The sequence below is a fragment of the Arachis hypogaea genome, chromosome 7, assembly GCF_003086295.3.
Source record: "Arachis hypogaea cultivar Tifrunner chromosome 7, arahy.Tifrunner.gnm2.J5K5, whole genome shotgun sequence".
Lineage (NCBI taxonomy): Eukaryota > Viridiplantae > Streptophyta > Magnoliopsida > Fabales > Fabaceae > Arachis > Arachis hypogaea.
Genome location: NC_092042.1, coordinates 39896678 through 39922254, shown reverse-complemented (window position 1 = coordinate 39922254; position 25577 = coordinate 39896678). Strand labels below are relative to the sequence as shown.

The following is a 25577-nucleotide window of genomic DNA, read 5'->3' as shown; positions in this document are numbered from 1 at the left end:
AGTAAATTATGAAATCATGCTATTTCCTTGAATAAATGTGGGAAAAGTGGATAAAATTCACCTAAATTAAGCACAAAATGTACCACGAAATAGTGGCGCATCAGTCTTAGAGATAGATCAAACACAGATCAAAGAAGAAAAAATAGTACTTTTATTAATTCATAGGACTCAGCAGGGCTCCTCCCCTCAAACAAGGAGGTTTAGAAACTCATACTGAGGTAGAAGACAATGTAAAACGTGTAAAATAAGAAAAAGTGATGTATGTTCTAAAGTGTGTATGTATAACATGAATTAAGTCCCTTAAATATTAAACAAATGACTAGTAAAGGTAAAACAGTCTATTTAATGCTAAAATCCACTTCTGGGTCCCACTTGGTGAGTGTTTGGGATGAGATTTGATGAGATCCACGTGCTATGAGGCTCCTTGGGCGTGGAACTCCAGCTAGGGGGTCCTTTCTAGGCCTTTGCACACTAGGCTCTGCTCTTTGGGCGCTGGACGCCTGGAAGGGGGCAGGAAGCTGGTGTTGGATGCCAGTTTTGGGTCTTCTAATTCGAAGCAAAGTATGAACTATTATATATTGCGAGAAAGATCTGGAAGTTAGCTTTCCATAGCCATTGAGAGAGCTCCATTTGAACTTTTGTAGCTCCAGCAAAGCTCTTCCGAGTGCAGGCAGGTCAGATTTGGACAGCATCTGCAGTGCTTTCTCTGTCTCTGAATCATACTTCTGCTCCAGCTCCTCAATTTCAACCAAAAATTACCTGAAATTGCCCAAAAACACAAAAACTCATAGTAGAATCCAAAAATGTGGTTTTAACACTAAAACCTATAAAAACTTAATAAAAACTAAATAAAACACACTAAAAACTATATGAAAATAATGTCAAAATGCGTATAAATATCCGCTCATCATTTATGCTACAAGTTTTCATTTCCAATTTTGATCTTGGATTCTAGCTATTTTCATTGTAAGTATTTCCTTAATTTTCTCTTTTATTACACTACTTGTTCTACACTTTCTTATATTTTAATTTCCTTTGTCAATACATATACAGTTTTGCAATTTTGGATTTCTAGTTGGTGAATTTGATGATTGTTGATTATTATATGTTTGTTTGAGTTGCTAACTTTGATTTTGATCATTTGTGGTTCATAGTTTTTATCCATTTTCCCAATTTTGCCATGTTTTATGATTGTGCCCACTATGTGTTTGATGAAATGCCAATTTTGATTATGGGGTAAATTTCCACCTGTTGGCTTGGGAAAATGAGTATATGGATTACTAGAGTCATAATGTCCGACATTTAGTGATAATTCTTGGGTTGTTAGTTGTTATTGTTTCCACTAACACTAACTTTTTATTAAGGTAATTAATGCCAGGGCATCTTGGCTAGTTTCACAAGCCATTTTTAGTTTGTTTTAGAGTAGTTTCATGCATTTCTTAGGCAATAAGTAAGTATTTGGATGAGAAATTCATACTTGTTTTGATTCAATCAAACATTGTTAATTTTGTGCATTTTCATGAGATTTATGCCATAATTACTTGTGTGCTAAGAATGAGGCAAATTCTTGTGACTATAGCAAAGCTTTGATGTATTTGTTTGGTTGATCATAGGTGAAAGAAAGCATGGAGGAAGGTTGAAGAAGGAGCCTTGAAAAGATGAAAAAGAAGCAACGTTGGTGACCAAGTTGGACCACCAACGTTGCCTCCAACGTTGGAAGAGGGGCAGACCAAATCTCTGCATGATTTACTGATGCTCAAGTTGGAAGGAGCGTTGTACATCCAACGTTACACCCAACGTGGTGATGAAAAGTTCAATTCTGGAGCTAAATGAATTTTGAGCGACGCGTACGCGTCTATGACGCATACGCGTGAAAAAGTAGAATTTCTTTTTCCGCGCGCAAGTGTGAGTCACGCGCACGCGTGGAATGGCAAAATTGACCATCCACGCATATGTGTCAAAAATGAACGTTGGAGGTCCAACGTTGCCTCAAACGCTGCCTCCAACGTCCGCGATGCCAAGCCCAGAATTTGGAATTGAAAAACTTGAATCCACGCGTACGCGTCAGTGATGCGTACGAATCGATAAGAAAAAGGGCAACTCACACGTAAGCATGGTGTACGCGCACGCGTGAAGAAGCAAAATCTCAGCCTTCACGCGCACGCATGGTGCACGCGTACGCGTGAATAAGCAAAATCACAGACATCACGCTTAAGCGTGATGCACGCGTATGCATGAATAGCAGAACGTTGGCCCTCCAATGTTGAGTCAAATGCCAATGACAGCAAGCAGAACTGAATTTTCAAAGCGGCGTTTGATTCAACGTTTGCCCTCAAATGTGATCACCAATGTTATGCCCAATTCAATTCCAAATTGCACCTATGCCCAATATGAAAGTGAGTTGCCAATGCCCATCCCTGGAGAATTGCTCCTAACTGCTTCAACCAAGGCCCACATCCAAATACTTGATCCAATTGAAGATGAGAAGAGGGTTATAAATAGAAGAATTGTTAAAGATTGAGGGAGCTTTCGGGAGGCCCTGAGGGGGCTCTGGGAGTTCAGTACTCTGTTTATTTTTCTTCTGCACTTTTCCCTTTTGTTTATGTACTTTCTTTTTCTTTTACTTTCTAGCTAGGCTTTAATTTTCCTGCACTCTTCTTCTCTGTAAATTGAATTGAGCTATGACCAACTAACCCCATCTCATTGGGTTAGGGAGCTCTATTGTAATTCAATGGAGCAATAGTAGTTTTTATCTTCTTCTTCTTTCTTTTTCTCTTGATTTTTGTTAGAAAGCTTTCGGTCTTAATTCAATTGGATAGTTGTCTTGAGAAAGAAGCTATCCATAATTGGAATTCTTCAGATCCTTGAGAGAGGGATGAAGAATTCATGCTAGAATTGCTTTCTCACATTAGATTAGGTTGGGGGTTGGATGGATATAGTGACATGTAATCCTACCAATACTTTGATCTATGAATTTGTGTGGTATAGGCAGTGACCAAACTTCAACTCTTCCCATGAGCAATTAAATTAAGACATTGGGCAATTGTTCAAGCTTAGAGAGATTGGTGAGCCAAGACATTGGGATCCGATCATCTAAGATTGCCAAGCAATGTCAATGAATGCATTGATTGAGGAAGAGATGAAAATGATTTGATCCGGAGAATTCAATATCTCCTAAAACCCAATGAATTTCCTATCTCTGATCTACCCATTCTATTTACATTCTGCTCTTTAATTTCATGCTTAATCCCCATTCTCATCTAATTTCTTGCAATTTAAGCTTCTTTCATTTAATTTCCAGCAATTTAATTTCTGTTCATTTACTTTCTTGCAATTTAAGTTTCCTGTCAATTTACTTTCTGTAATCCCAATTAAATTCTGATTTTGCTCAGCTAGAACAATTCTCCAATTAAAGTTACTCAATCTACCAATCACTGTGGGATTCGACCTCACTCTACAGTGAGTTTTTACTTGACGACAATCCGGTACACTTGCTGGAAGGAAATTTGTTGAGAGGCAAGTTTTCGGGTGAATCAGTAATTAGTAAGTTAACTAGGATTTGTGAATTAATAACAATTATGCTCACTTGACTTACTCTTCGATGTTAAGGGTTGACTAAGTGAGATTAATCCATCATAATTATCATATTTGTAGTTATGGCAAAGAAGGGACTCCATAACTCATCCCAGGTCAAGGGTTCTATTTATGTTTTGAACCGCATTTTCACCATTTTAACGCATTACTTGTCTATATTACATACATAGTTCCTTTATTCCTTTATTAATTTATTAATTGTAATTTTGGATCGTTCTTTTATTCCTTTAATCATTTGCTTCAATAATTCTAAACCCCCTTTACTTTCCACAACCAAAATTGTGTGCTCTTAGGCATTAGTTCCTAGGGAAGACGACCCGAGGTTTAACTACTCTCGGTTATATTTTTATTTGAATTTAAACTCTAATTTATGGGATTTAATTTCTGGTTTGGACTATACTTGCAACGAAAGTTATTTTTATTTTAAGTGGAAAAATCCAAACCGATGCAAATTCTCATCTATCACGGCGCCAAAACCATGATACGGACTTTACAAACAAAAATCTACAACAAGTGCACCGGATCACATCAAGGAATACCATGGAGAGTGGATTATTATTCCCACGAGGATTAATGGATTAAGCAAGCAATTATTGATTGTTTATTCTAGTTAGACGATTCAAATTTGAATGATGAGCAATTGAGAATTTAAATGACTTGAATAAGAAGTAAATGAAAGCAATAAAATGACAAGAAAGTAAATGATAGGAATGTAAATTGCTAATATTTACATTGCAAGAATTTAAATGACTAGAAAGTAAATAGCAAAAATTAATAAACATTCAATTGACTGGGAGTAAAGATAAGTTGTAGTTAAAAAGAATAAAGGAAAGCAAATAGAATACTTGTAATGTAAAAAAGCAGTAAATGACTAGGAGTTTGATATGAATTAAAGACATTGTGGATTGAAAATGCTAAATATTCTTGAATCAATGATTATCACTTCCTTCTTAATCATGCAAAGTTAGATCTCTGATAGATCATAAGTAACTAAATTCCAATTCCTTAGTAATTCAATTTCTCTAAACTTGATCAATTGCCGATTCCTTGATCTATTGCTTATGAGAAGAGGTGAAACATAAATTCTTATCCTGAATTACACAATTCTTAAGATCTTGATTTAGACTGATTATATGTCACATATCAGATTCTGAATAAAAAATCAAAAGACTTATGAGTGTAGAGTTTTAAACCAAATTATTATGATCCCTTTTTCCAAGTTTTCATAGAATCCAAATAGATCCAATTTCTCTTCCAATAAAATTGAATCTGTGAAGAGAAAAAACTCTCCGTTAGATCAACAAAGCTTGAATCATGAAGAGAAGAAAGAGAACATCTCCCGCCTGCATACGCACGAATTCCTTGTTCTGTGTACGCAGGTATGTCACGTACACATGAGTCCATGATTTCCACTATTTTGCATGCATCGGTGGCACCCCTTGAATGGCGCTCCCTCAAGCTGCATTATCAATGCTTTAATTATTGTAAAATTTGATGTCCAGGGTTGGGATGACCTCCAAAAGTATGGCTTAAGATTTCAAAGTGTGTCCTAACCTTCCTCCTTTGTTTTCTTGATTATTGTTTTGTGTTTTTTCTTCTCTTTTCATAACATTTTCTTACAAGAATCCTGAGTCCAAAGAAATCAAAGAAATATTCAAATAAGGCACTAAAATATTTTATGATTGAGTATTATGCATTGACTTCTTATACGAAAAAGCATAGAAAAACACATCATGATACTCATGCATCACAACACCAAACTTGAACTTTGCTTGTCCTCAAGCAAATAAAGAATCATGTAATCAACTTTAAAGATTCAATCTTAACAATCAAGGGTGTGAAGATTAGCAATTCTTAATGTTCTTGGCTGGCCATTTCACTTAAGCATGCATCACTCACAAAATAATGTTAAATGTTTAAGGTTTCTATCTTGATCACATTATGAAATCCTTTCTAATGTTCTTTCGTTGAAGCAAGCTTTTTATCTTTTTCTTTTCTTTCTTAGCTTAGCTTCTTGGGTGTGTTGCGCTATTTGTTTTTAGCTTCGGCTCTAAATGCTTTGTTTTCAAGTATTACCACTTGATACAAAAGAACCACAAGCATGTAACTAAAGGAATCTTTGAGCCTTTTCTTAGTTTCTCTTTATAGTCATTAATATGATGCACCGGCACCAACATTCTATTACATGGCAAAGTAACTTTCCCCCTCATGGGTCAACCAGAAGGGATGGTGCCCTAGAGCAGCTCGGACCTTAAAATATTCCTCCTTAAATCCGTGAAAGGAATCCCCAAATAACCCGAAGATCCGCTAATTCGGTTGGGCCCAGAAGACACATAGCCTTTCTTGTGCTTCCCCTCCTTAATCAAAAGAGTGTATAGAAAGAAAAATAGGAAGACCTTCACATGAGTCGGGAGCTCCAGATACTTGCAAAATAGTTCAAAAGTTTGGATGGCCGGCCAACTATTCGGATGTAGCTGAGATGGTGTCATCGAACATCGATTCAGCCAAGCCTGAACAAACGCAGAGAATGGAAGCCACACCCCCAACCACGTAAACATAGACTCATAAACCTATATCCAGTTAGTGACTCAGGGAGAGTCAGGGTCTATGTAGCAAACCCTCTCGTGCACCCTAAGAAGCAAGAGTTTGTACTGTCACTCCACCCTCATTGTGCAACTTCTAGAGGTCTTCCTCCAAAACCCGAAAAGGCGTCCCCCGCACACCAGAGGTCACCCAATAATAAGCATTGGGAATGCCACTAGCCAAGACGATGGGAAACCTAGCGCCCTCAGGTCTCCACCGAACCATACCTAAAAATGAAAGGGGACACTACCGTTAGCCCACTCCCTAGAATAAGAAAACCATACAAATTCCATACAAACCTGCCTAAGGACATCTAAGAAATAGGGGCACCTTCTCCCTATTTTCCTACCACTACTGCAATCATGAAACCATGTTAGAATAGTGTCACCCCTCTAATTTCCTACTACCCCTACTTAGGAAACAAAAGGCAAATGCAGAAGAAAATAAAACAATACAGAAAAAACAAAAGGAGCACCAACCTGATTTTTAAAAAAAAAAACAAATGTGAGAAGTGAAGATACGGCACACAAAGGAATACAGCACCAACGGACGCACCAAAGCACAAAAAATCTAGCTGAAAGAAACTCCAAAAAGGAAATAGGAAAAACAGTCAAGCAAGGGAAATGGAAGAAGAAAAAGCAGTTACAAGTAAAGGAAATATAAAGAGAAGTAAAAATGAGTAGTTACAGTAAAAAAAACAAGGAGAAATAATAACAAAAACTCCAAACGTTTTAAAAATAATGATATAGAGGAACGAAAGGTAAAAAGGGAAAATACGAATCTCTCTCTCCTCCCATTTAAGCGTAATTATGACACCTTGAAAATCACAACGGACAGATCCCATTAAAAAATAGCAACATACAAGTAACAGGACGGCCTACCAAGCTCCATGGGTTCCCGACCTCAGCCAGGGATCTTGGACGGCACTCCATGCCACGCTCGTGGCGACACGGCAAAACGAATTCCTCTAAGCGACGAGGTTGAGCAAGCAAACTCTCTTGCTCCGAGGGCAACTATTCCGGTCCCGATCCTCGGGTCCCCTATTGGAGTAGTTACGACCTGATTACCTGGGTTTGGGACACCACCGAGGCTCAAACCAGTCCAATAGCCACAAATTCTTAACCAACATTCAAATTCAAGCACTTTCCTTATCTTAGCCAAAAAAATAAGATCAGATAACAAGCTCAAACTATATAAAGGGAGGCAAGGGCTCCCTCAAATACGCTACACATTCCTAACCCTCATTCATACCTCTCAGATCTATTCCTACTTGAGCGTTGGAGTGTCTTTGCAGGTGATGACATGTCATCTTGAGCTATTTTTAAAGTTCTTTGTCATTTACTTTCTTAGGTTTCAATCAAATTTATTATGTTTTCTAACTAAATTTAATAAATAATCAAACATTTGGAGTTGGAATAGTATTTTTATCTTTTCAGGAGTTTTTGGCTCAAAAACAAGCAAGAAATAAAGCTTTGAACACAAGTACAGAAAAAGCATGGCATAAGGAAGAGAAAGCGTGCCCTAAGGAAATGAAACCACGCACACCTAGCAGGATGATTCCCACACCCAACAGCCTTCCCTTACGCCCGGCGGCCTCTTTCCACTCCCGGTGATCGTCCGAATATCCCTCAAGCACGCCCAGTGGCTCCCAATCCACGCCCGGTAGATTGACATCCCTGGAAGGTGAATTTTGGGCGTTTTGCCCAATATTCTCTAATACAAGCCTAAATTAAACATAATTACAACTCTCAAGATGCAACAATTAAGGCCCAAGTTTAATTATCCACATCATTAGAAGCCGTAATCACATCCAAAACATTGAAGACTCTATAAGATAAGTTATTAATTCTTTCTAGAAACATAAGATATTTGATTGTTAGGATTTAATTTGAATTATTGTTCTTAAATTTTAAATTGAAGTTAATAAGTAGTTATCTCATCTTTCTCTCCGGGAGATAAGATTAAGATAATTTGAATTTGAATTCTAGAATTTAGGATATAAATAAGTGAACCTTGTTCACAAAGAGGACATCCCATTCCTCAGCATATCTTCTTGTTTTTATTTCACTTTTTCATGGGTAACTAATCTTCTATCAAAGGGTTAGGAGCTCCGTTTATGTTTTCTATAGGTTATTAATCTACATTTATTTTATTTTGAAATCTTGCATTGATCTATTTCATGATTGAGTTATTCATTCTTCAATTTTGATTAGTGTTGTCGGAAGGTATGCTAAACCCTTTTGAATTGAAAAATTTGATATTTGAATTAAAGTTTGAAAACTTGTTCACATGATTCTTTGAATTCGGCTAGGAATAGTGATTCAATTAGTGTGAGACAAATGCATCATTTTCAATCACTTTGATTTTGAATAAGTGACATATAATTCGGATTAGAACAACTTTTGAAAATTGTGTTTTTCTTCTAAAGATTTAGCTGGATAGGACTAGTTTGAATATGTGACATGTAATTCGACATAAGGACTACTTTTAAATCTTATTAGAAAATTAAATAAGTGTTTGTGCTTAATCTCTTTATTTAATTAATTGATGACTAATTAATGCTTGAGAAACTGAGGAATCAAGGAATTGGAAATCATTTACTAAATATTTGTCGTGAAGGATTTTTGCGAACTTCAAGATAAGTAAACATCTCCGAAAGTCCTTGACTCTCATCATCATTGTCTTCTCTCAAATCAACATTCAAGCTCTTTGTCCGTAAGCATTCAAGTTCTAAAACTCTCAATCTTGCCCTCTTCAATCCAAGTTCTTTAATTATAATTAGGCATTTAATCTGATATTTGCTTGCTCAATCTTTTAATTTTTGTGGAAAAGATATCCACTCACCGTGAAATTACTTGAGCGATCCAATACATTTGCCGATATCCATGAATTTTAATTTTCACTCATCAGCAGGTACCACCCTCCGCTGCTCTCCGATTTCATCACCACCAAAGACCGATGAGTCCTTGATCCTATTCTCAACTCGTACCAGCAAAGTTATGTACAGTATCTTTCACTAAAAACAAATGAAATTAGATCTTTTTGAGAATGCATAATGGCAATTAATTTTTGCACATGTTCAATTGTGATTGATTATTCTTTTATTCCTATGAGTAGATAATAAACCATAAATTAAAGGGATTAATAAAAAAAATACTCCATCTGTAAGTTACCTGAAGCCACCTATGTAAAATGAAATAATTTTTCTAAACTATTAATTTTTCCCATGGTTTTAAAAATTGTTTTCATTAAATATTTTTTATTCCTACATCTAGCCTTTAATACATTGTGGTTGCAGGTTTGTGATCCGATCCATGTTGGTCTTGGATTGGTTTTTAAGTTTTTAGTTTTCAGTCTTTCTAATTTTTGTAATTTTAGTTTTTAGTTTTCATCTTGCCTTAAATATTTTTTATTTCTAATTTTTGTTGTTGGAAGCAAGCACATTGAATAATTGGCTAGTAAGGCTCATCGGTCTAAAACGAGACAATTATAAAAAGTATTACTTTTATTATAGGCCATTAAATAATTTCGACTAATCAAACCGTCTTTTTAAAAATCATAAAAACCGGATAGCAAGACACTTACCTGAAACTGAAATGCACAAAAATAAGTCTGTCATGCCTTTTGCCTTCGAGTCTATTTGTAATTTTGTTCTCATATCCTCATGCTATGTTAATAAAACATTAAAACTTGAAGTCAAGATTTTTTCCTGAAATTATTTAATAAACCATACGTTACATTAGGTGCACCACTTGTGCACCTCTCTTACTGTTTTCTTTGTCTTGATCTTTTTAGGATCTAATCTAGCTCCAGTTACCTTTGGCTTTGGTTAAACATTCCTTGAAACTTTTGGTGAATCAAAAGAACAGCATATGAAGTTATAGGTTTCTGGTAAAAGCTTTGTACTTCTTTTAGTAATTCCTTTACCATAAATACTATGTAGTTATCATAATGTGGAAAGGAAAAGAAAACTAAGAAAACTCTCATATCTTATGTAAGATATGCTTTAAACTCGCTGCTTTTAATCCGATTTTGTGTCATAAGGTATAGTGTTCCTATAGGACATTAGACCAATGTGTAAATTCATTACGCTGATCTAAACTTGTAAAATCATATGAATTGAATATATCAACTCAATGTAAGTTGAATTCACATCTTATTCAATGCTAAATGACTAATGAGCTAACAAGGCCTTCCACACTCCATAGATAAAAAATTATAAAGGTAGTTTGCTTGATAGAGCTCTTGCGGTTCCAACAACAAAATCAATAATTGTTTGTCTACCTAACGATATCTTGAGCAGACCCTAGCCTACATCAATATCATAATTCCTTGAACAAAAAGCTCACTCTCCTTTCACTTACCTTCATAACTCAATATAAGCTCAGATTCCATGTAATAATGTGAAAATTGTAAATATTAATGCGAGCAAAATTTATACAAATAAACCCAATTCTACCATGAACATAAATGTTGTAGGCGTTCAAACAAATATTTTAGGTGTCCATGGCTTTTAAGGGAATCAAAATTCAATTGACAGAAACAGGACCAAAGATAAAAAAAAAGATTATTTGAACAAGGCAGTTACTGAATAATGTATCCAATTATCCATGTGAACTCAGAAGTAAGAAAAAGCACTTTTATTGGCCTCCATGTGGATTGCAATGAAGGATAATGTTATATAGAACAACAAATCAAGTTCCAGATTAAGCTACAAAAGATTAGTAAAAATAACAAACCACTAGCAAAATTTATCGTATCCTACCTAGAACAACAACATGAAATTTTCAAAATTTCAGATAATTTGTCAAAAATGATAAACAATGGAATTAACTTCTTCCCAAGAGAGCAACAACATACATCATGTTACCTTCATTCCATAATAACCTTTGCACCAAGAGCTTTCATTTTCTCTATTATTTGTTCTCCTTCTTCCTTTGAAACACCTTTCTTTATAATAGAGGGTGTTTTCTCCACTAAATCCTTTGCCTCCTTCAAACCTAAATCAGTAAAGCCCCGAATCTCCTTGATGACTTTAATCTTGGAGGCTGCTTCATAGGACTCTAATTTCAATTCGAATACAGTCTTTTCTGGCTTTTTCTCCTCCTCGGCTTCTGCTGGTGCAGCTTTCGTCGCTGTGAGTCCAGCTATATTTGCAGCTCCTGGCTTCAAGAATCCAACAGTAGGAAGCTCCTTCATCCCCATTTTCTTCATCATAATGTGACCCAGTTCAGCTGCTTCAGCTACCGTAAGAGATGCCATTTCATCAACAAGCCTGAAAACTCTCTCAGATGGAGGGCCACGATGCTCCATAGGATCAAATGTTGTGGGATCAAAATCAGCAGGGAGATTTCGTTGGTCAATCTCCACCTCCTCAACGTCCTCTTCCTCCTGTTTCCTTGCAGCTTGACCAAAATTTCTTAATGACATATTTGAGTTACTTGCATTAAGCCCTACTACATATAAACGAAGATGTTGCCTACATAAAACTTTAGGTAAATAATGCCTTATTCTTAAAAGCGGCTTCATTCTTATCTTTCGCTATTGCTATCTTTCAGAAAGGCAAATCAGCCTGGTATGAAACACTGATATCCTCTATTCCAGTTAGTAAATATCCTGAAAGCAGAACCAAACAGAAACTTTATTTAAAGATTTTCTATAATCACTCATCATACTGAAAGATATTCTACTTTCATATAGTCTATGATGATTCAAAGCTTTATAATGTTTATCTTTAAAAAAAAATTAAAGGAAAAATAAGAGTCAAACTATCAACTAACATGATTAGAAAACTATAAAATCAATTCTGGAATGAAGCAGAATAAAATAGTTGGTTATGCAAAACACAGCGCATTGTCTAGAGAACTCGACTAAATTTTAAACAATGATTGTGATTTCGGTTTATACTCTGGAAACCAAGGTTTGAGAACAAAACCTACTGAAGTTTGACTATACTTGATTTTGTCTAATGGTTTGAAACCAAAGTTATCTAACTCTAGATTTTATTTAGCTATCATCTAACTCAAGAGTTTTGTAAATTTCATAAAACAAAGTTATCCAACTTGGAAGAGTTTATGCGAAATGATTCGATGATAGATAAAAATAGATAAATAAACTTAATAGCATATTTATGATTGATATTGAACAATCAATACGTCTATGCGAAATCGAATATTGAATGAGTTTGTATTGTTACATAGTTATACCCCCCACTTAGAATTTGTAAAAATTGTAATCATCACTCAAATGTGCCGGTCTAGCCTAATTCAATCAGCAACACAAACGAGTCTCTTTTGAATTGGCACCCCGCGGAAATAATAGAAAAAAGAAAATATTTTCCCTTCTTTTTATCTTTCTCCATTTACATAGTTGTACCATCTTTTGTTATAGATAAATGGATTATATGTTGCAGGTATAGCAGCATCTTTTTCTAAGAAATTTCATGTAACAGGAGCTGAGGTTTCATATGATGAACTACAAAACATTCCAGTTTCCAAATTCAACACAAAACAAGAAACAAAACTAACACATGCCAATCCATTATGTAAATAATATTAATTAAAAAGAACCAACTATACTAAATGATATATATATATATATATATATATATATATATATATATATATAGAGAGAGAGAGAGAGAGAGAGAGAGAGAGAGAAACCAACAGAAGATGGAACAATTGAGGAGGCAAACGAAGCGAAACACTACGCACCTCTTTGTTAGATCACGCTGGTGGAAGCTGCTACTACTGCTACGGCCGCTGTTGCTGTTGCGGTTGCTAGGTCCATCTATCTGATTATAACGCTAAAAAATAACAGATTCTACCCAAGAAGAAGAAGAAGAAGCAGCTCGAATGTTTTAATTACCAAAGAGAGAGTACCTCGTGCTCACATGTGAGAAAGAACCGGACGGGACAGAATGGGATGTGACCAAGTTTCAGAACTCGCTGATTCTTTCTCTTCCCTTGTTTCTTTTTCTTTGTTGGGTGAAGGGTTAGTTTTTTTTTTTTTTATCATTTTCCGGAACAGATATGGGTCGGAAAATCCGACCCACTACAAACAGAACCCATGTTCCGGAAACATAACCAGCTTTTCTGAAATAAATGTCCTAAGGTAGTGTTTGTTTGTAGAGACTGGAACTAAGATTGAAAGACAAAAATTCAGTATTATATTTGTTAAGTTAGAGATTGGTATTTAAATTTTTATTTTTGTCTTTAAAATTTTGTTAAGCTAGAGATTGGTATTTAAATTTTTATTTTTGTCTTTAAAATTTTAGTATTTCATTACTTCCAAAAAGTAGGGACACTGGAGATAGAAAATTTTAAAGACGGGGACAGAAATTTTAATTATAATTTGTACCTAAGTTACCTCATTCTAATTCAATAATTCCATGATTAGCCCTAATGAAAATCAGAGCTTCATTGTTATCCCTCGTGACTCCATCTTCTTATTCTTCTTTAAGGGCATCACTCCATCTTCTCATTCTTCTTCAAAAGGGAGAAAGCGGCGCCTCAACCTTTTCCCTCTCACCGCACGCTCGCCATCTCGTCGCCAGTTTGTCCTGCACTTTTACTACTGTCGCTTTGTCTATGCCTCTGTCGGCGTTTGTTGTCTCCGTTCACGTCGCGTCGTCCCTGCGCCTTCACTGCGTCACCTCGCCGGTCTGCATCACCTGGCCTTCACTGTTTCACTCCATTACTTCTTTGTGGTTTGAGCAAAGTCGTTAAAAACAGGAAAATACAACACCCTGAGATCTGCAAAAGCTTCAATCTCTCTATTACTCTCGACTCAGATCCCATGACAATCTTCCTCAACTTCCGTCCCTGAGGTCAGTTTTTTCAATTTTTTTTAATTGTTTTCTATTAATTTTGTGAGTGTGCTTCTCCTGCAAAATGTATAACGATATCTAATTTTTTGAGTGTATCACAAAAGAAAACATAGTTTTAGTTGAAGAAAACAAAGATAAAACCATTTCTGATTCTGCTTTTTTCATGATTGTGGCTGTTTTGTCCATGATTGTTACGGTTTAGGGTTGATTGATACTGTTTAGAAAACCGATTCTGATTCTGTTTTTCTATGAGTGTGTGGTGCACAAAATTGTGATCGTCAACAATGGCGCGAAAAACTTGGTAGCGCTCTCAAACGTGAATCACACTTAGTCACAACTCCGCACAACTAACCAGCAAGTGCACTGAGTCGTCCAAATAATACCTTATATGAGTAAGGGTCGATCCCACGGAGATTGTTGGTATGAAGCAAGCTATGGTCATCTTGTAAATCTTAGTTAGGCGGATAGTAAATGTTATGGAGTTTTCGAATAATAAATAAAGCAGAAAATAAAGATAGAGTTACTCATGTAATTCAATTGTAGGAATTTCAGATAAGTGTAAGGAGATGCTTGTCCCTGTTGGATCTCTGCTTTCCTACTGCCTTCCTTCAATCCTTCTTATTCCTTTCCATAGCAAGCTGTGTGTAGGGCATCACCGTTGTCAATGGCTACATCCCATCCTCTCAGTGAAAAAGGTCCAAATGCTCTGTCACGGCACGGCTAAGCATCTGTCGGTTCTCGATCATGTTGGAATAGAATCCCTTGATTCTTTTGCGTTTGTCATCACGCCCAACAATCGCGAGTTTGAAGCTCGTCACAGTCATTCAATCCCTGAATCCTACTCGGAATACCACAGACAAGGTTTAGACTTTTCGGATTCTCATGAATGCCGCCATCAATCTAGCTTATACCACGAAGATTCTGATTAGGAAATCCAAGAGATATGCGCCCGGTCTAAATTAGAACGGAAGTGGTTGTCAGTCACGTATTCATAGGAAAGAATGATGATGAGTGTCACGGATCATCACATTCATCATGTTGAAGTGCGATGAATATCTTAGAACAGGAATAGCTGAATTGAATAGAAAATAGTAGTAATTGCATTAAAACTTAAGGTACAGCAGAGCTCCACACCCTTAATCTATGGTGTGTAGAAACTCCACTATTGAAAATACATAAGTGATGAAGGTTCAAGCATGGCCAAATGGCCAGCCCCCAAACGTAATCAAAAGACCGAATGGTCAAAAGACTTGACAATCAAAGACACTTATACAATAGTAAAAAGTCCTATTTATACTAGACTAGCTATTAGGGTTTACAAAAGTGATTGATGCAGAAATCCACTTCCGGGGCCCACTTGGTGTGTGCTTGGGCTGAGCTTGAACTTTACATGAGCTAAGGCTTCTTTTAGAGTTGAACGCCAAGTTGTAACGTGTTTTTGGCATTCTACTCTGGTTCGTGACGTGTTTCTGGCGTTTGACTCCAGAATGCAGCATGGAACTGGCGTTGAGCGCCAGTTTACGTCCTCTAATCACAAATAAAGTATAGACTATTACACATTTCTGGAAAGCTCTGGATGTCTACTTTCCAATGCCGTTGAGAGCGCGTCATTTGGAGTTCTGTAGCTCCATAAAATCCATTTTGAGTGAAGGGAGGTCAGATTCCAACAGCATCAGCAGTCCTTTGTCAGCCTCCTTATCAGAGTTTTGCTCAGGTCCCTCAATTTCAGCCAGAAATTACCTGAAATCACAGAAAAACACACAAACTCATAGTAAAGTCCAGAAATATGAATTTAGCATAAAACTAATGAAAACATCCCTAAAAATAGCTAGATTATATTAAAAACTACCTAAAAACAATGCCAAAAAGCGTATAAATTATCCTCTCATCACAACACCAAACTTAAATTGTTGCTTGTCCCCAAGCAACTGAAAATCAATTAGGATAAAAAGAAGAGAATATACTATAAATCCTAAAATATCAATGAATATTAATTCTAATTAGATGAGCGGGACTTGTAGCTTTTTGCTTCTGAACAGTTTTGGCATTTCACTTTCTCCTTTGAAGTTTAGAATGATTGGCATCTATAGGAACTTAGAATTTTAGATAGTGTTATTGATTCTCCTAGTTAAGTTTGTTGATTCTTGAACACAGCTACTTTTATGAGTCTTGGCTGTGGCCCTAAGCACTTTGTTTTCCAGTATTACCACCAGATACATAAATGCCACAGACACATAGCTGGGTGAACCTTTTCAGATTGTGACTCAGCTTTGCTAAAGTCCCCAGTTAGAGGTGTCCAGAGTTCTTAAGCATACTCTTTTTGCTTTGGATCATGACTTTAACCACTCAGTCTCATGCTTTTCACTTGGACCTGCATGCCACAAGCACATGGTTAGGGACAGCTTGATTTACCTGCTTAGGCTTGGATTTTATTTCCTTGGGCCCTCCTATCCATTGATGCTCAAAGTCTTGGATCCTTTTTACCCTTGCCTTTTGGTTTTAAGAGCTATTGGCTTTTTCTGCTTGCTTTTTTTTCTTTCTAATTTTTTTGCCATTTTTTCGCAAGCTTTTGCTTTTTCACTGCTTTTTCTTGCTTCAAGAATCAATTTTCATGATTTTTCAGATTTTCAATAACATTCTCTTTGTTCATCATTCTTTAAAGAGTCAACAATTTTAACATTCATAAACAACAAGATCAAAATTATGCACTGTTCAAGCATTCATTCAGAAAACAAAAAGTATTGTCACCACATCAATATAATTAAACTAAATTCAAGGATATTTTCGAAATTCATGTACTTCTTGTTCTTTTGAATTAGAAACATTTTTCATTTAAGAGAGGTGAAGGATTCATGGAATTATTTATAGCCTTAAGACATAGTTACTCAATACTAATGATCATGAAGTAGAGACACAAAACATAGATGACATAATAAGCATAAAAACCGAAAAAATAGAAAAATAAGAACAATGAATGAATCCACTTTAGTGATGGTGGCGCTTTCTTCTTGAAGACCCAGTGATGTCCTTGAGTTCTTCTATGTCTCTTCCTTGCCTTTGTTGCTCCTCCCTCATTGCTCTTTGATCTTCTCTAATTTCATGGAGAATGATGGAGTGCTCTTGATGTTCCACCCTTAATTGATCCATATTGTAACTCAAATCTTCTAGAGAAGTGTTGAGTTGTTCCCAATAGTTATTGGAAGGAAAGTGCATCCCTTGAGGCATCTCCGGGATTTCTTGGTGATGAGATTCCTCATGCGTCTCTTGGAATCCATGAGTGGGCTCTCTTGTTTGCTCCATCCTTTTCTTAGTGATGGGCTTGTCTTCCTCAATGGGGATGTCTCCTTCTATGATGACTCCAGCTGAGTAACATAAATGGTAAATAAGATGAGAAAAAGCTAGCCTTGCCAAGGTAGAGGGCTTTTTGGCTATTTTGTAGAATTTAAGGGAGATGACTTCATGAACTTCTACTTCCTCTCCATTCATGATGCTATGAATCATGATGGTCCGATCCACAGTAACTTCAGATCGGTTGCTAGTGGGGATGATGGAGCGTTGGATGAACTCTAACCATTCTCAAGCCGCAGGCTTGAGGTCTAGTCTTCTTAATTGAACTGGCTTGCCTTTGGAGTCTCTTTTCCATTGAGCTCCTTCAACACATATGTCCATAAGGACTTGGTCCAACCTTTGATCAAAGTTGACCCTTCTTGTGTAGGGATGTGCATCTCCTTGCATCATGGGCAAGTTGAATGCCAACCTCACATTTTCCGGACTAAAATCTAAGTATTTCCCCCGAACCATTGTAAGATAATTCTTTGGATTCGGGTTCATACTTTGATCATGGTTCCTAGTGATCCATGCATTGGCGTAGAACTCTTGAACCATTAAGATTCTGACTTGTTGAATGGGGTTGATCAGAACTTCCCAACCTCTTCTTTGGATCTCATGTCAGATCTCCAGAAACTCATTTTTCTTGAGTTTGAAAGGGACCTCGGGGATCACCTTCTTCTTGGTCACAATATCATAGAAGTGGTCTTGATGGGCTTTGGAGATGAACCTTTCCATCTCCCATGACTCGGAGGTGGAAGCTTTTGTCTTCCCTTTCCCTTTTCTAGAGGTTTCTCCAGCCTTAGGTGCCATCAATGGTAATGGAAAAACAAAAAGCTTATGCTTTTACCACACCAAGCTTAGAATATTGCTCGCCCTCGAGCAAGAGAAGAAAGAAAAGAAGAAGAAGAAGAGAAAATACAGAGGAGAGTGGAGAAAGGTGTATTCGGCCAAGGTATAGGAGAGGGAGTTGTGTTGTGTGAAAATTAAGGAGAATAGAGGGATTTATATAGTGAGGGGAGAGGGAGTAGGTTCGGCCATTTAGGGTGGGTTTGGGTGGGAAAAAAATTTGAATTTTGAAGGTAGGTGGGGTTTATGGGAAAGAGTGGATGGATGTGAGTGGTGAAGGGGTTAATTGGGAAGAGAGATTGAGGTGATTGGTGAAGGGTTTTGGGGAAGAGTGTTTATTGGAAAGAGAGGATGAATGTTGAGAAGAGGGGAGAATATGGTAGGTGGGGATCCTGTGGAGTCCACAGATCCTGAGATGATCCTGTGGGGTTCACAGATCCTGAGGTGTCAAGGATTTACATCCTTGCACCAATTAGGCATGTACAATGCCTTTGCATGCAATTCTGGCGTTTAAACGCCGAGGTGATGCATGTTCTGGGCGTTCAACGCCCATGTGCAGCATGTTTCTGGTGTTGAACTCCAGTTCCATGCTTGTTTCTGGCATTCAGCGCCAGCTCTCCTCAGGGTATATTCCTGGCGTTCAAACGCCAGGATGATGCTTGTTTTTGGCGTTCAACGCCAGATCCATGCTCTATTCTGGCGTTTAACGCCAGCCAGATGCTCCTTACTGGCGTTTAAACGCCAGTAAGTCCTTCCTCCAGGGTGTGATTTTTCTTCTGCTGTTTTTGATTCTGTTTTTAATTTTAATATTTTTTTTCGTGACTCCACATGATCATGAACCTAATAAAACATAAAAGAACAATAAAAATAAAAATAAAATTAGATAAATAAAAATTGGGTTGCCTCCCAATAAGTGCTTCTTTAATGTCAATAGCTTGACAGTGGGCTCTCATGGAGCCTCACAGGTGATCAGGTCAATGTTGTAGACTCCCAACACCAAACTTAGAGTTTGGCTGTGGCCTCTCAACACCAAACTCAGAGTTTGATTGTGGGGGCTTTGTTTGACTCTGTACTAAGAGAAGCTTTTCATGCTTCCTCTCCATTGTTAAAGAAGAAGATCCTTGAGCCTTAAACACAAGGTAGTCCCCATTCAATTGAAGGATTAATTCTCCTCTGTTAACATCTATCACAGCTCCTGCTGTGGCTAGGAAAGGTCTTCCAAGGATGATGCTTCATCCTCCTCCTTCCTAGTGTCTAAGATTAAGAAATCAGCAGGGATGTAAAGGCCTTGAAGCTTTACCAACACGTCCTCTACCAATCCATAAGCTTGTCTTACTGACTTGTCTGCCAATTGTAATGAAAATATGGCAGGCTGTACCTCAACGATCCCCAGCTTCTCCATTACAGAGAGTGGCATAAGATTTATGCTTGACCCCAGGTCACACAGAGCCTTTTCAAAGGTCATGGTGCCTATGGTATAGGGTATTAAGAATTTGCCAGGATCTTGTCTCTTTTAAGGTAAGGTTTGTTGAACCATGTATCTAGTTCACTGATGAGCAAGGGAGATTCACCTTCCCAAGTCTCATTACCAAATAACTTGGCATTCAGCTTCATGATAGCTCCTAGATATTGAGCAACTTGCTCTCCAGTTACATCTTCATCCTCTTCAGAGGAAGAATAGTCTTCAGAGCTCATGAATGGCAGAAGGAGGTTTAATGGGATCTCTATGGTCTCTATATGAGCCTCAGATTCCCTTGGGTCCTCAATAGGGAACTCCTTCTTGCTTGAGAGACATCCCATGAGGTATTCCTCATTGGGATTCACGTCCTCTCCTTTCTTTTTAGGTTCGGCCATGTTGATTATATCAATGGCCTTGCACTCTCTTTTTGGATTCTCTTCAGTATTGCTTGGGAGAGTACTAAGAGGAGTTTCAGTGATTTTCTTACTCAGCTGGCCCACCTGTGCCTCTAGATTTCTGATGGAGGACCTTGTTTCACTCATGAAACTTAAAGTGGCCTTAGACAGATCAAAGACTAAATTTGCTAAGTTAGAGGTACTCTGTTCAGAATTCTCTATCTATTACTGAGAAGATGATGGATAAGTCTTGATATTGCTGAGCCTATTTCTTCCACCATTATTAAAGCCTTGTTGAGGCTTTTGTTGATCCTTCCATGCGAAATTTGGATGATTTCTCCATGATGAATTATAGGTATTTCCATAAGGTTCACCCATGTAATTTACCTTTGCCATTGCAGGGTTTTCAGGATCATAAGCTTCTTCTTCAGAAGATGCCTCTTTAGTACTGTTGGATGCATTTTGCCATCCATTTAGACTTTGAGAAATCATGTTGACTTACTGAGTCAACATTTTGTTCTGAGCCAAAATGGCATTCAAAGCATCAATTTCAAGAACTCTCTTCCTTTGAGGCATCCCATTATTCACGGAATTTCTCTCAGAAGTGTACATGAACTGGTTATTTGCAACCATGTCAATAAGTTCTTGAGCCTCTGCAGGCGTTTTTTTTAGGTGAATGGATCCACCTGCAGAATGGTCCAGTGACATCTTAGAGAACTCAGATAGACCATAATAGAATATATCTATCATGGTCCATTCTGAAAACATGTCAGAAGGACATCTTTTGGTCATCTGCTTGTATCTCTCCCAAGCTTCATAGAGGGATTCACCATCTTTTTGTTTGAAGGTCTGAACATCCACTCTAAGCTTGCTCAACTTTTAAGGAGAAAAGAATTTAGCCAAGAAGGCCATGACCCCAGGAGTCCAGGTTATCTTTAGGTTGAGAGTCCAACCATGCTCTAGTTCTGTTTCTTACAGCAAAAAGGAAAAGCATGAGCATGTAGACTTCAAGATCTACTCCATTAATCTTAACAGTCTCACAGATCTGCAAGAACTTAGTAAAGAATTGGTAGGGATCTTCTGATGGAAGTCCATGAAACTTGCAGTTCTGTTGCATTAGAGCAACTAATTGAGGTTTCAGCTCAAAATTGTTTGCTCCAATGGCAGGAATTGAGATGCTTCTTCCATTAAACTTGGAAGTAGGTGTAGTATAATCACCAAGCATCCTTCTTGCATTATTGAAAATAAGCTTGAATGCATATCTCTTGGGTCTCTAATCAACGATTCACATCGTTTTCCCTCTGATAATGGGGCATCTGAATCTGAGATTAGAATCTTCGTCGTATAAGCTAGAATCAATTGGTAACATTCCAAAGATCCGAAAAGTCTAAACTTTATCTGTGGTATTCCGAGTAGGATCTGGGAAGGAATGACTGTGATGAGTTTCAAACTCATGACTGTTGGGCATAGTGACAGACACAAAAGGATAGTTGTATCATATTCCAACACAAATGAGAACCAACAGCTGATTAGCCATGTGGTAGCTGTGTGATAAATGGTGCACGAAATTGCAATCACACTTTTGCAATCCCGCACAACTAACCAGCAAGTGTACTGGGTCGTCCAAGTAATACCTCGCGTGAGCAAGGGTCGATCCCACAGAGATTGTCGGCTTGAAGCAAGCTATGGTTATCTTGTAAATCTTAGTCAGGATATCAGAAATTATCAGGATTGATTGTGAAAAACAAAAGAATATGAAATGGTTACTTGTTTTGCAGTGATGGAGAATAGGTTGAGGTTTGGAGATGCTCCATCTTCTGAATCTCTGCTTTCCTACTGTCTTCTTCTTCAAACACGCAAGTCTCCTTCCATGGCAAGCTGTATGTAGGGTTTCACCGTTGTCAATGGCTACCTCCCATCCTCTCAGTGAAAGCGATTGCATATGCTCTGTCACAGCATAGCGGAATTCATCTGTCGGTTCTCAATCAGGCCGGAATAGAATCCAGTGATTCTTTTGCGTCTGTCACTAATGCCCCGCCTTCAGGAGTTTGAAGTTCGTCACAGTCATTCAATCATTGAATCCTACTCAGAATACCACAGACAAGGTTTAAACCTTCCGGATTCTCTTGAATGCCGCCATCAGTCCTAGCTTATACCACGAAGATTCCGATTAAAGAACCCAAGAGATAACTACTTAATCTAAGTTAGAACGGAGGTGGTTGTCAGGCACGCGTTCATAGTTGAGAATGATGATGATTGTCACTGATCATCACATTCATCCGGGTTAAGAACAAGTATTATCTTAGAATGGAAGCAAGCATGATTGAGTGAGAAACAGTAGTAATTGCATTAATCCATCAAGACACAGCAGAGCTCCTCACCCCCAACCATGGGGTTTAGAGACTCATGCTGTGGAAAGTGCACAAAGAAAATGTCATGAGGTCATAAGGTACAAGATAAATCTCTAAAAGTTGTTTAAATAGTAAACTAGTAACCTAGGGTATACAGAAATGAGTAAATGACGTAAAAATCCACTTCTGGGTCCACTTGGTGTGTGCTTGGGCTGAGCAATGAAGCATTTTCGTGTAGAGACCTTTTCTGGAGTTAAACGCCAGCTTTCATGCCAGTTTGGGCGTTTAACTCCAAGTTTTATGCCAGTTCCGGCGTTTAACGCTGGAATTTCTGAGGGTGACTTTGGGCGCCGGTTTGGGCCATCAAATCTTGGGCAAAGTATGGACTATCATATATTGCTGGAAAGCCCAGGATGTCTAATTTCCAATGCCGTTGAGAGCGCGCCAATTGGGCTTCTGTAGCTCTAGAAAATCCACTTCGAGTGCAGGGAGGTCAGAATCCAACAGCATCTGCAGTCCATTTCAGTCTCTGAATCAGATTTTTGCTCAGGGCCCCCAATTTCAACCAGAAAATACCTGAAATCACAGAAAAACATACAAACTCATAGTAAAGTCCAGAAAAGTGAATTTTAGCTAAAAACTAATAAAAATATACTAAAAACTAACTAAATCATACTAAAAGTATACTAAAAACAATGCCAAAAAGCATACAAATTATCCGCTCATCACAACACCAAACTTAAATTGTTGCTTGTCCCCAAGCAACTGAAAATCAAAATAAGATAAAAAGAAGAGAATATACTATAGACTCCAAAATATCAAGGAAACATAGCTCCAATTAGATGAGCGGGACTAGTAGCTTTTTGCCTCCGAACAGTTTTGGCATCTCACTCTATCCCTTGAAGTTCAGAATGATTGGCATCTATAAGAATTCAGACTCAGATAGTGTTATTGATTCTCTTAGTTGAGCATAATGATTCTTGAACATAGCTAGTGTATGAGTCTTGGCTGTGGCCCAAAGCACTCTGTCTTCCAGTATTACCACCGGATACATACATGCCACAGACACATAATTGGGTGAACCTTTTCAGATTGTGACCCAGCTTTGCTAGAGTCCCCAATTAGAGGTGTCCAGGGTTCTTAAGCACACTCTTGTTGCCTTGGATCACAACTTTATTTCTTTCTTTTTCTTTTTCTTTTCTTCTTCTCTTTTTTTTTTCGAAATTTTTTTTTGTATCCACTGCTTTTTTTCTTGCTTCAAGAACCAGTCTAATGATTTTTAGATCCTCAATAACAGTTCTCTTTTTCCTCATTCTTTCAAGAACCAACAATTTTTTTAACATTCTCAAAGCAACAATTTCAAGAGACATATGCACTGTTCAAGCATTCATTCAGAAAACAAAAAGTATTGTCACCACATCAAACTAATTCAGCTAGTTTCAATGATAAACTTCGAAATCCTGTACTTCTTGTTCTTTTGTGATTAAAGCATTTTTCATTTAAGAGAGGTGATGGATTCATAGGACATTCATATCTTTAAGGCATAAAATTTCAATTTTATTAATTATGAATTAAAACAAGCCTCAAAAATAGATATAAAATGAGACTAGAAAAACGAAAAATAAGAACAAAATAGAGGAAAAAAAAAACGCAAACATAGGCTCCTAATGATAGAGGTTTTCACAGAGTTAGGACTCAACAACCTTGATTTTGAGAAGTGGATGCTCCCTCAGCTTGAGAGGAGAGCTTTTGGCGTTTCAACTCTTGGATTTCACGCCCCTGCTTCTCTTGCTCCTTCAGCAATTTGCAGAGCATGCAGTTCTGATTCTGCTGTTCTTCCTTCAGTTGCTCCATAGTCTCTTGTAACTTGGAGATAGATGCTTCTAGGCTGGTCCAGTAGTCAATTCTTGGGAATTCAGGGAGGAATTCCTGCGCCCTCCTCTTGATGGAGTTGTCTTGCACTTGTCCTTCCATTGACTTCTTGGTGATTGGGTGCTCAATGGGTACGAACTCATCTACTCCCATCTTCACCCCAGCCTCTCTACAGAGCAAGGAGATCAGGCTTGGATAAGCCAGTTTGGCTTCAGTGGAATTCTTATTTGCAATTGTGTAGATCTCACAAGCAATCACATGATGAACCTCCACTTCTCTTCCAAGCATAATGCAATGAATCATCACTGCTCTCTTGATGGTGACCTCAGAACGGTTGCTAGTGGGCAATATGGAACGCCCAATAAAGTCTAGCCAACCCCTTGCAATTGGCTTGAGGTCTCCCCTCTTGAGTTGGTTTGGGACACCCTTTGAATTGGTTATCCACTTAGTCCCAGGGAGGCATATGTCCTCTAGAACTTGATCCAACCCTTTATCTACTCTCACCATCCTCCTATTGAAGGAGTCAGGATCATCTTGCAGTTGAGGTAGTTTGAAGATTTCTCTTATTTTGTCCAGATGGAAGTACATAACTTGCCCTCTGACCATGGTTCTGTAGGTATGGTAAGCAGTTCCAGTCATTCTCTGCTTATCTGTTAGCCACAGATTAGAGTAGAATTCCTGAACCATGTTCCTTCCAACCTTTGTTTCAGGATTGGTTAGAACTTCCCATCCTCTGTTTCGAATTTGCTCTTGGATCCCCGGATATTCATCTTCTTTCAGATCAAATTTAACTTCCGGGATCACTGACCTCAGACCCATTATTTTGTGATAATGGTCTTCATGTTCTTTGGTTAAGAACTTCTCTTGATTCCAAAGATTCTTTGGATTAGTCTCTTTCTTTCCTCTTGAGTTGGTTTGTTTTTCCTTAGGAGCCATGATCTTGATGAATCTTGGCTTAGTGATCACGGAAAAGCACACCAAACTTAGAGGTTTTGCTTGTCCTCAAGCAAAAAGAAAAGAAAGAAGAGAAGAGAGAGAGAGGAAGAGGAAATTCGAATGGTGTGGGGAATGAGGGGTGAGAAACGTTTATTTATAGAGTGGGGGGAAGAGAATTTTGAAAATTTGAAAAGAGATTTGAGGAGATATGGAAAGAAATTGAAAGAAGAGTGAGTTTTTGAAGAAGATTTGGGATTAATTTGAAATAGATTTGAAGAATGGTTTTGATTTGTGAAGATTTGAAAGTGAATGATGAAAGGTTGAAGTGCATTTATGTAGAAGAGTATGGGTAAAAAGAGGAAAGTTTGAATAAATTTGAGTTG

General features: G+C 37.7%; 1 protein-coding gene and 1 non-coding gene across 4 annotated transcripts; one reads left to right on the top strand and one right to left on the bottom strand.

Moving 5' to 3' along the window:
- Positions 1-10802: 10802 nt before the first annotated feature.
- On the bottom strand, positions 10803-13173 carry LOC112702956 (uncharacterized). Of its 3 annotated transcripts, none has more exons than XM_025754207.3 (3): positions 13059-13173; positions 12891-12982; positions 10803-11793 (listed from the first exon to the last, which is right to left on the bottom strand). In XM_025754207.3, exon 3 carries the CDS (start codon positions 11704-11706, stop codon positions 11050-11052), a length of 657 nt encoding a protein of 218 aa, XP_025609992.1. In that variant the 5' UTR covers positions 11707-11793; positions 12891-12982; positions 13059-13173; the 3' UTR covers positions 10803-11049. The 3 variants fall into 3 exon arrangements, with proteins under 3 accessions (XP_025609992.1, XP_025609995.1, XP_025609994.1); XM_025754210.3 differs by having other exon boundaries at positions 12891-12966; positions 13059-13169; XM_025754209.3 differs by having other exon boundaries at positions 12891-12970; positions 13059-13161.
- A 7628-nt stretch (positions 13174-20801) lies between these two features.
- LOC112704363 (small nucleolar RNA R71) lies at positions 20802-20905 on the top strand. Its single transcript, XR_003154991.1, has one exon. It is a non-coding gene; the product is annotated as a small nucleolar RNA R71 (small nucleolar RNA).
- Positions 20906-25577: the final 4672 nt, after the last annotated feature.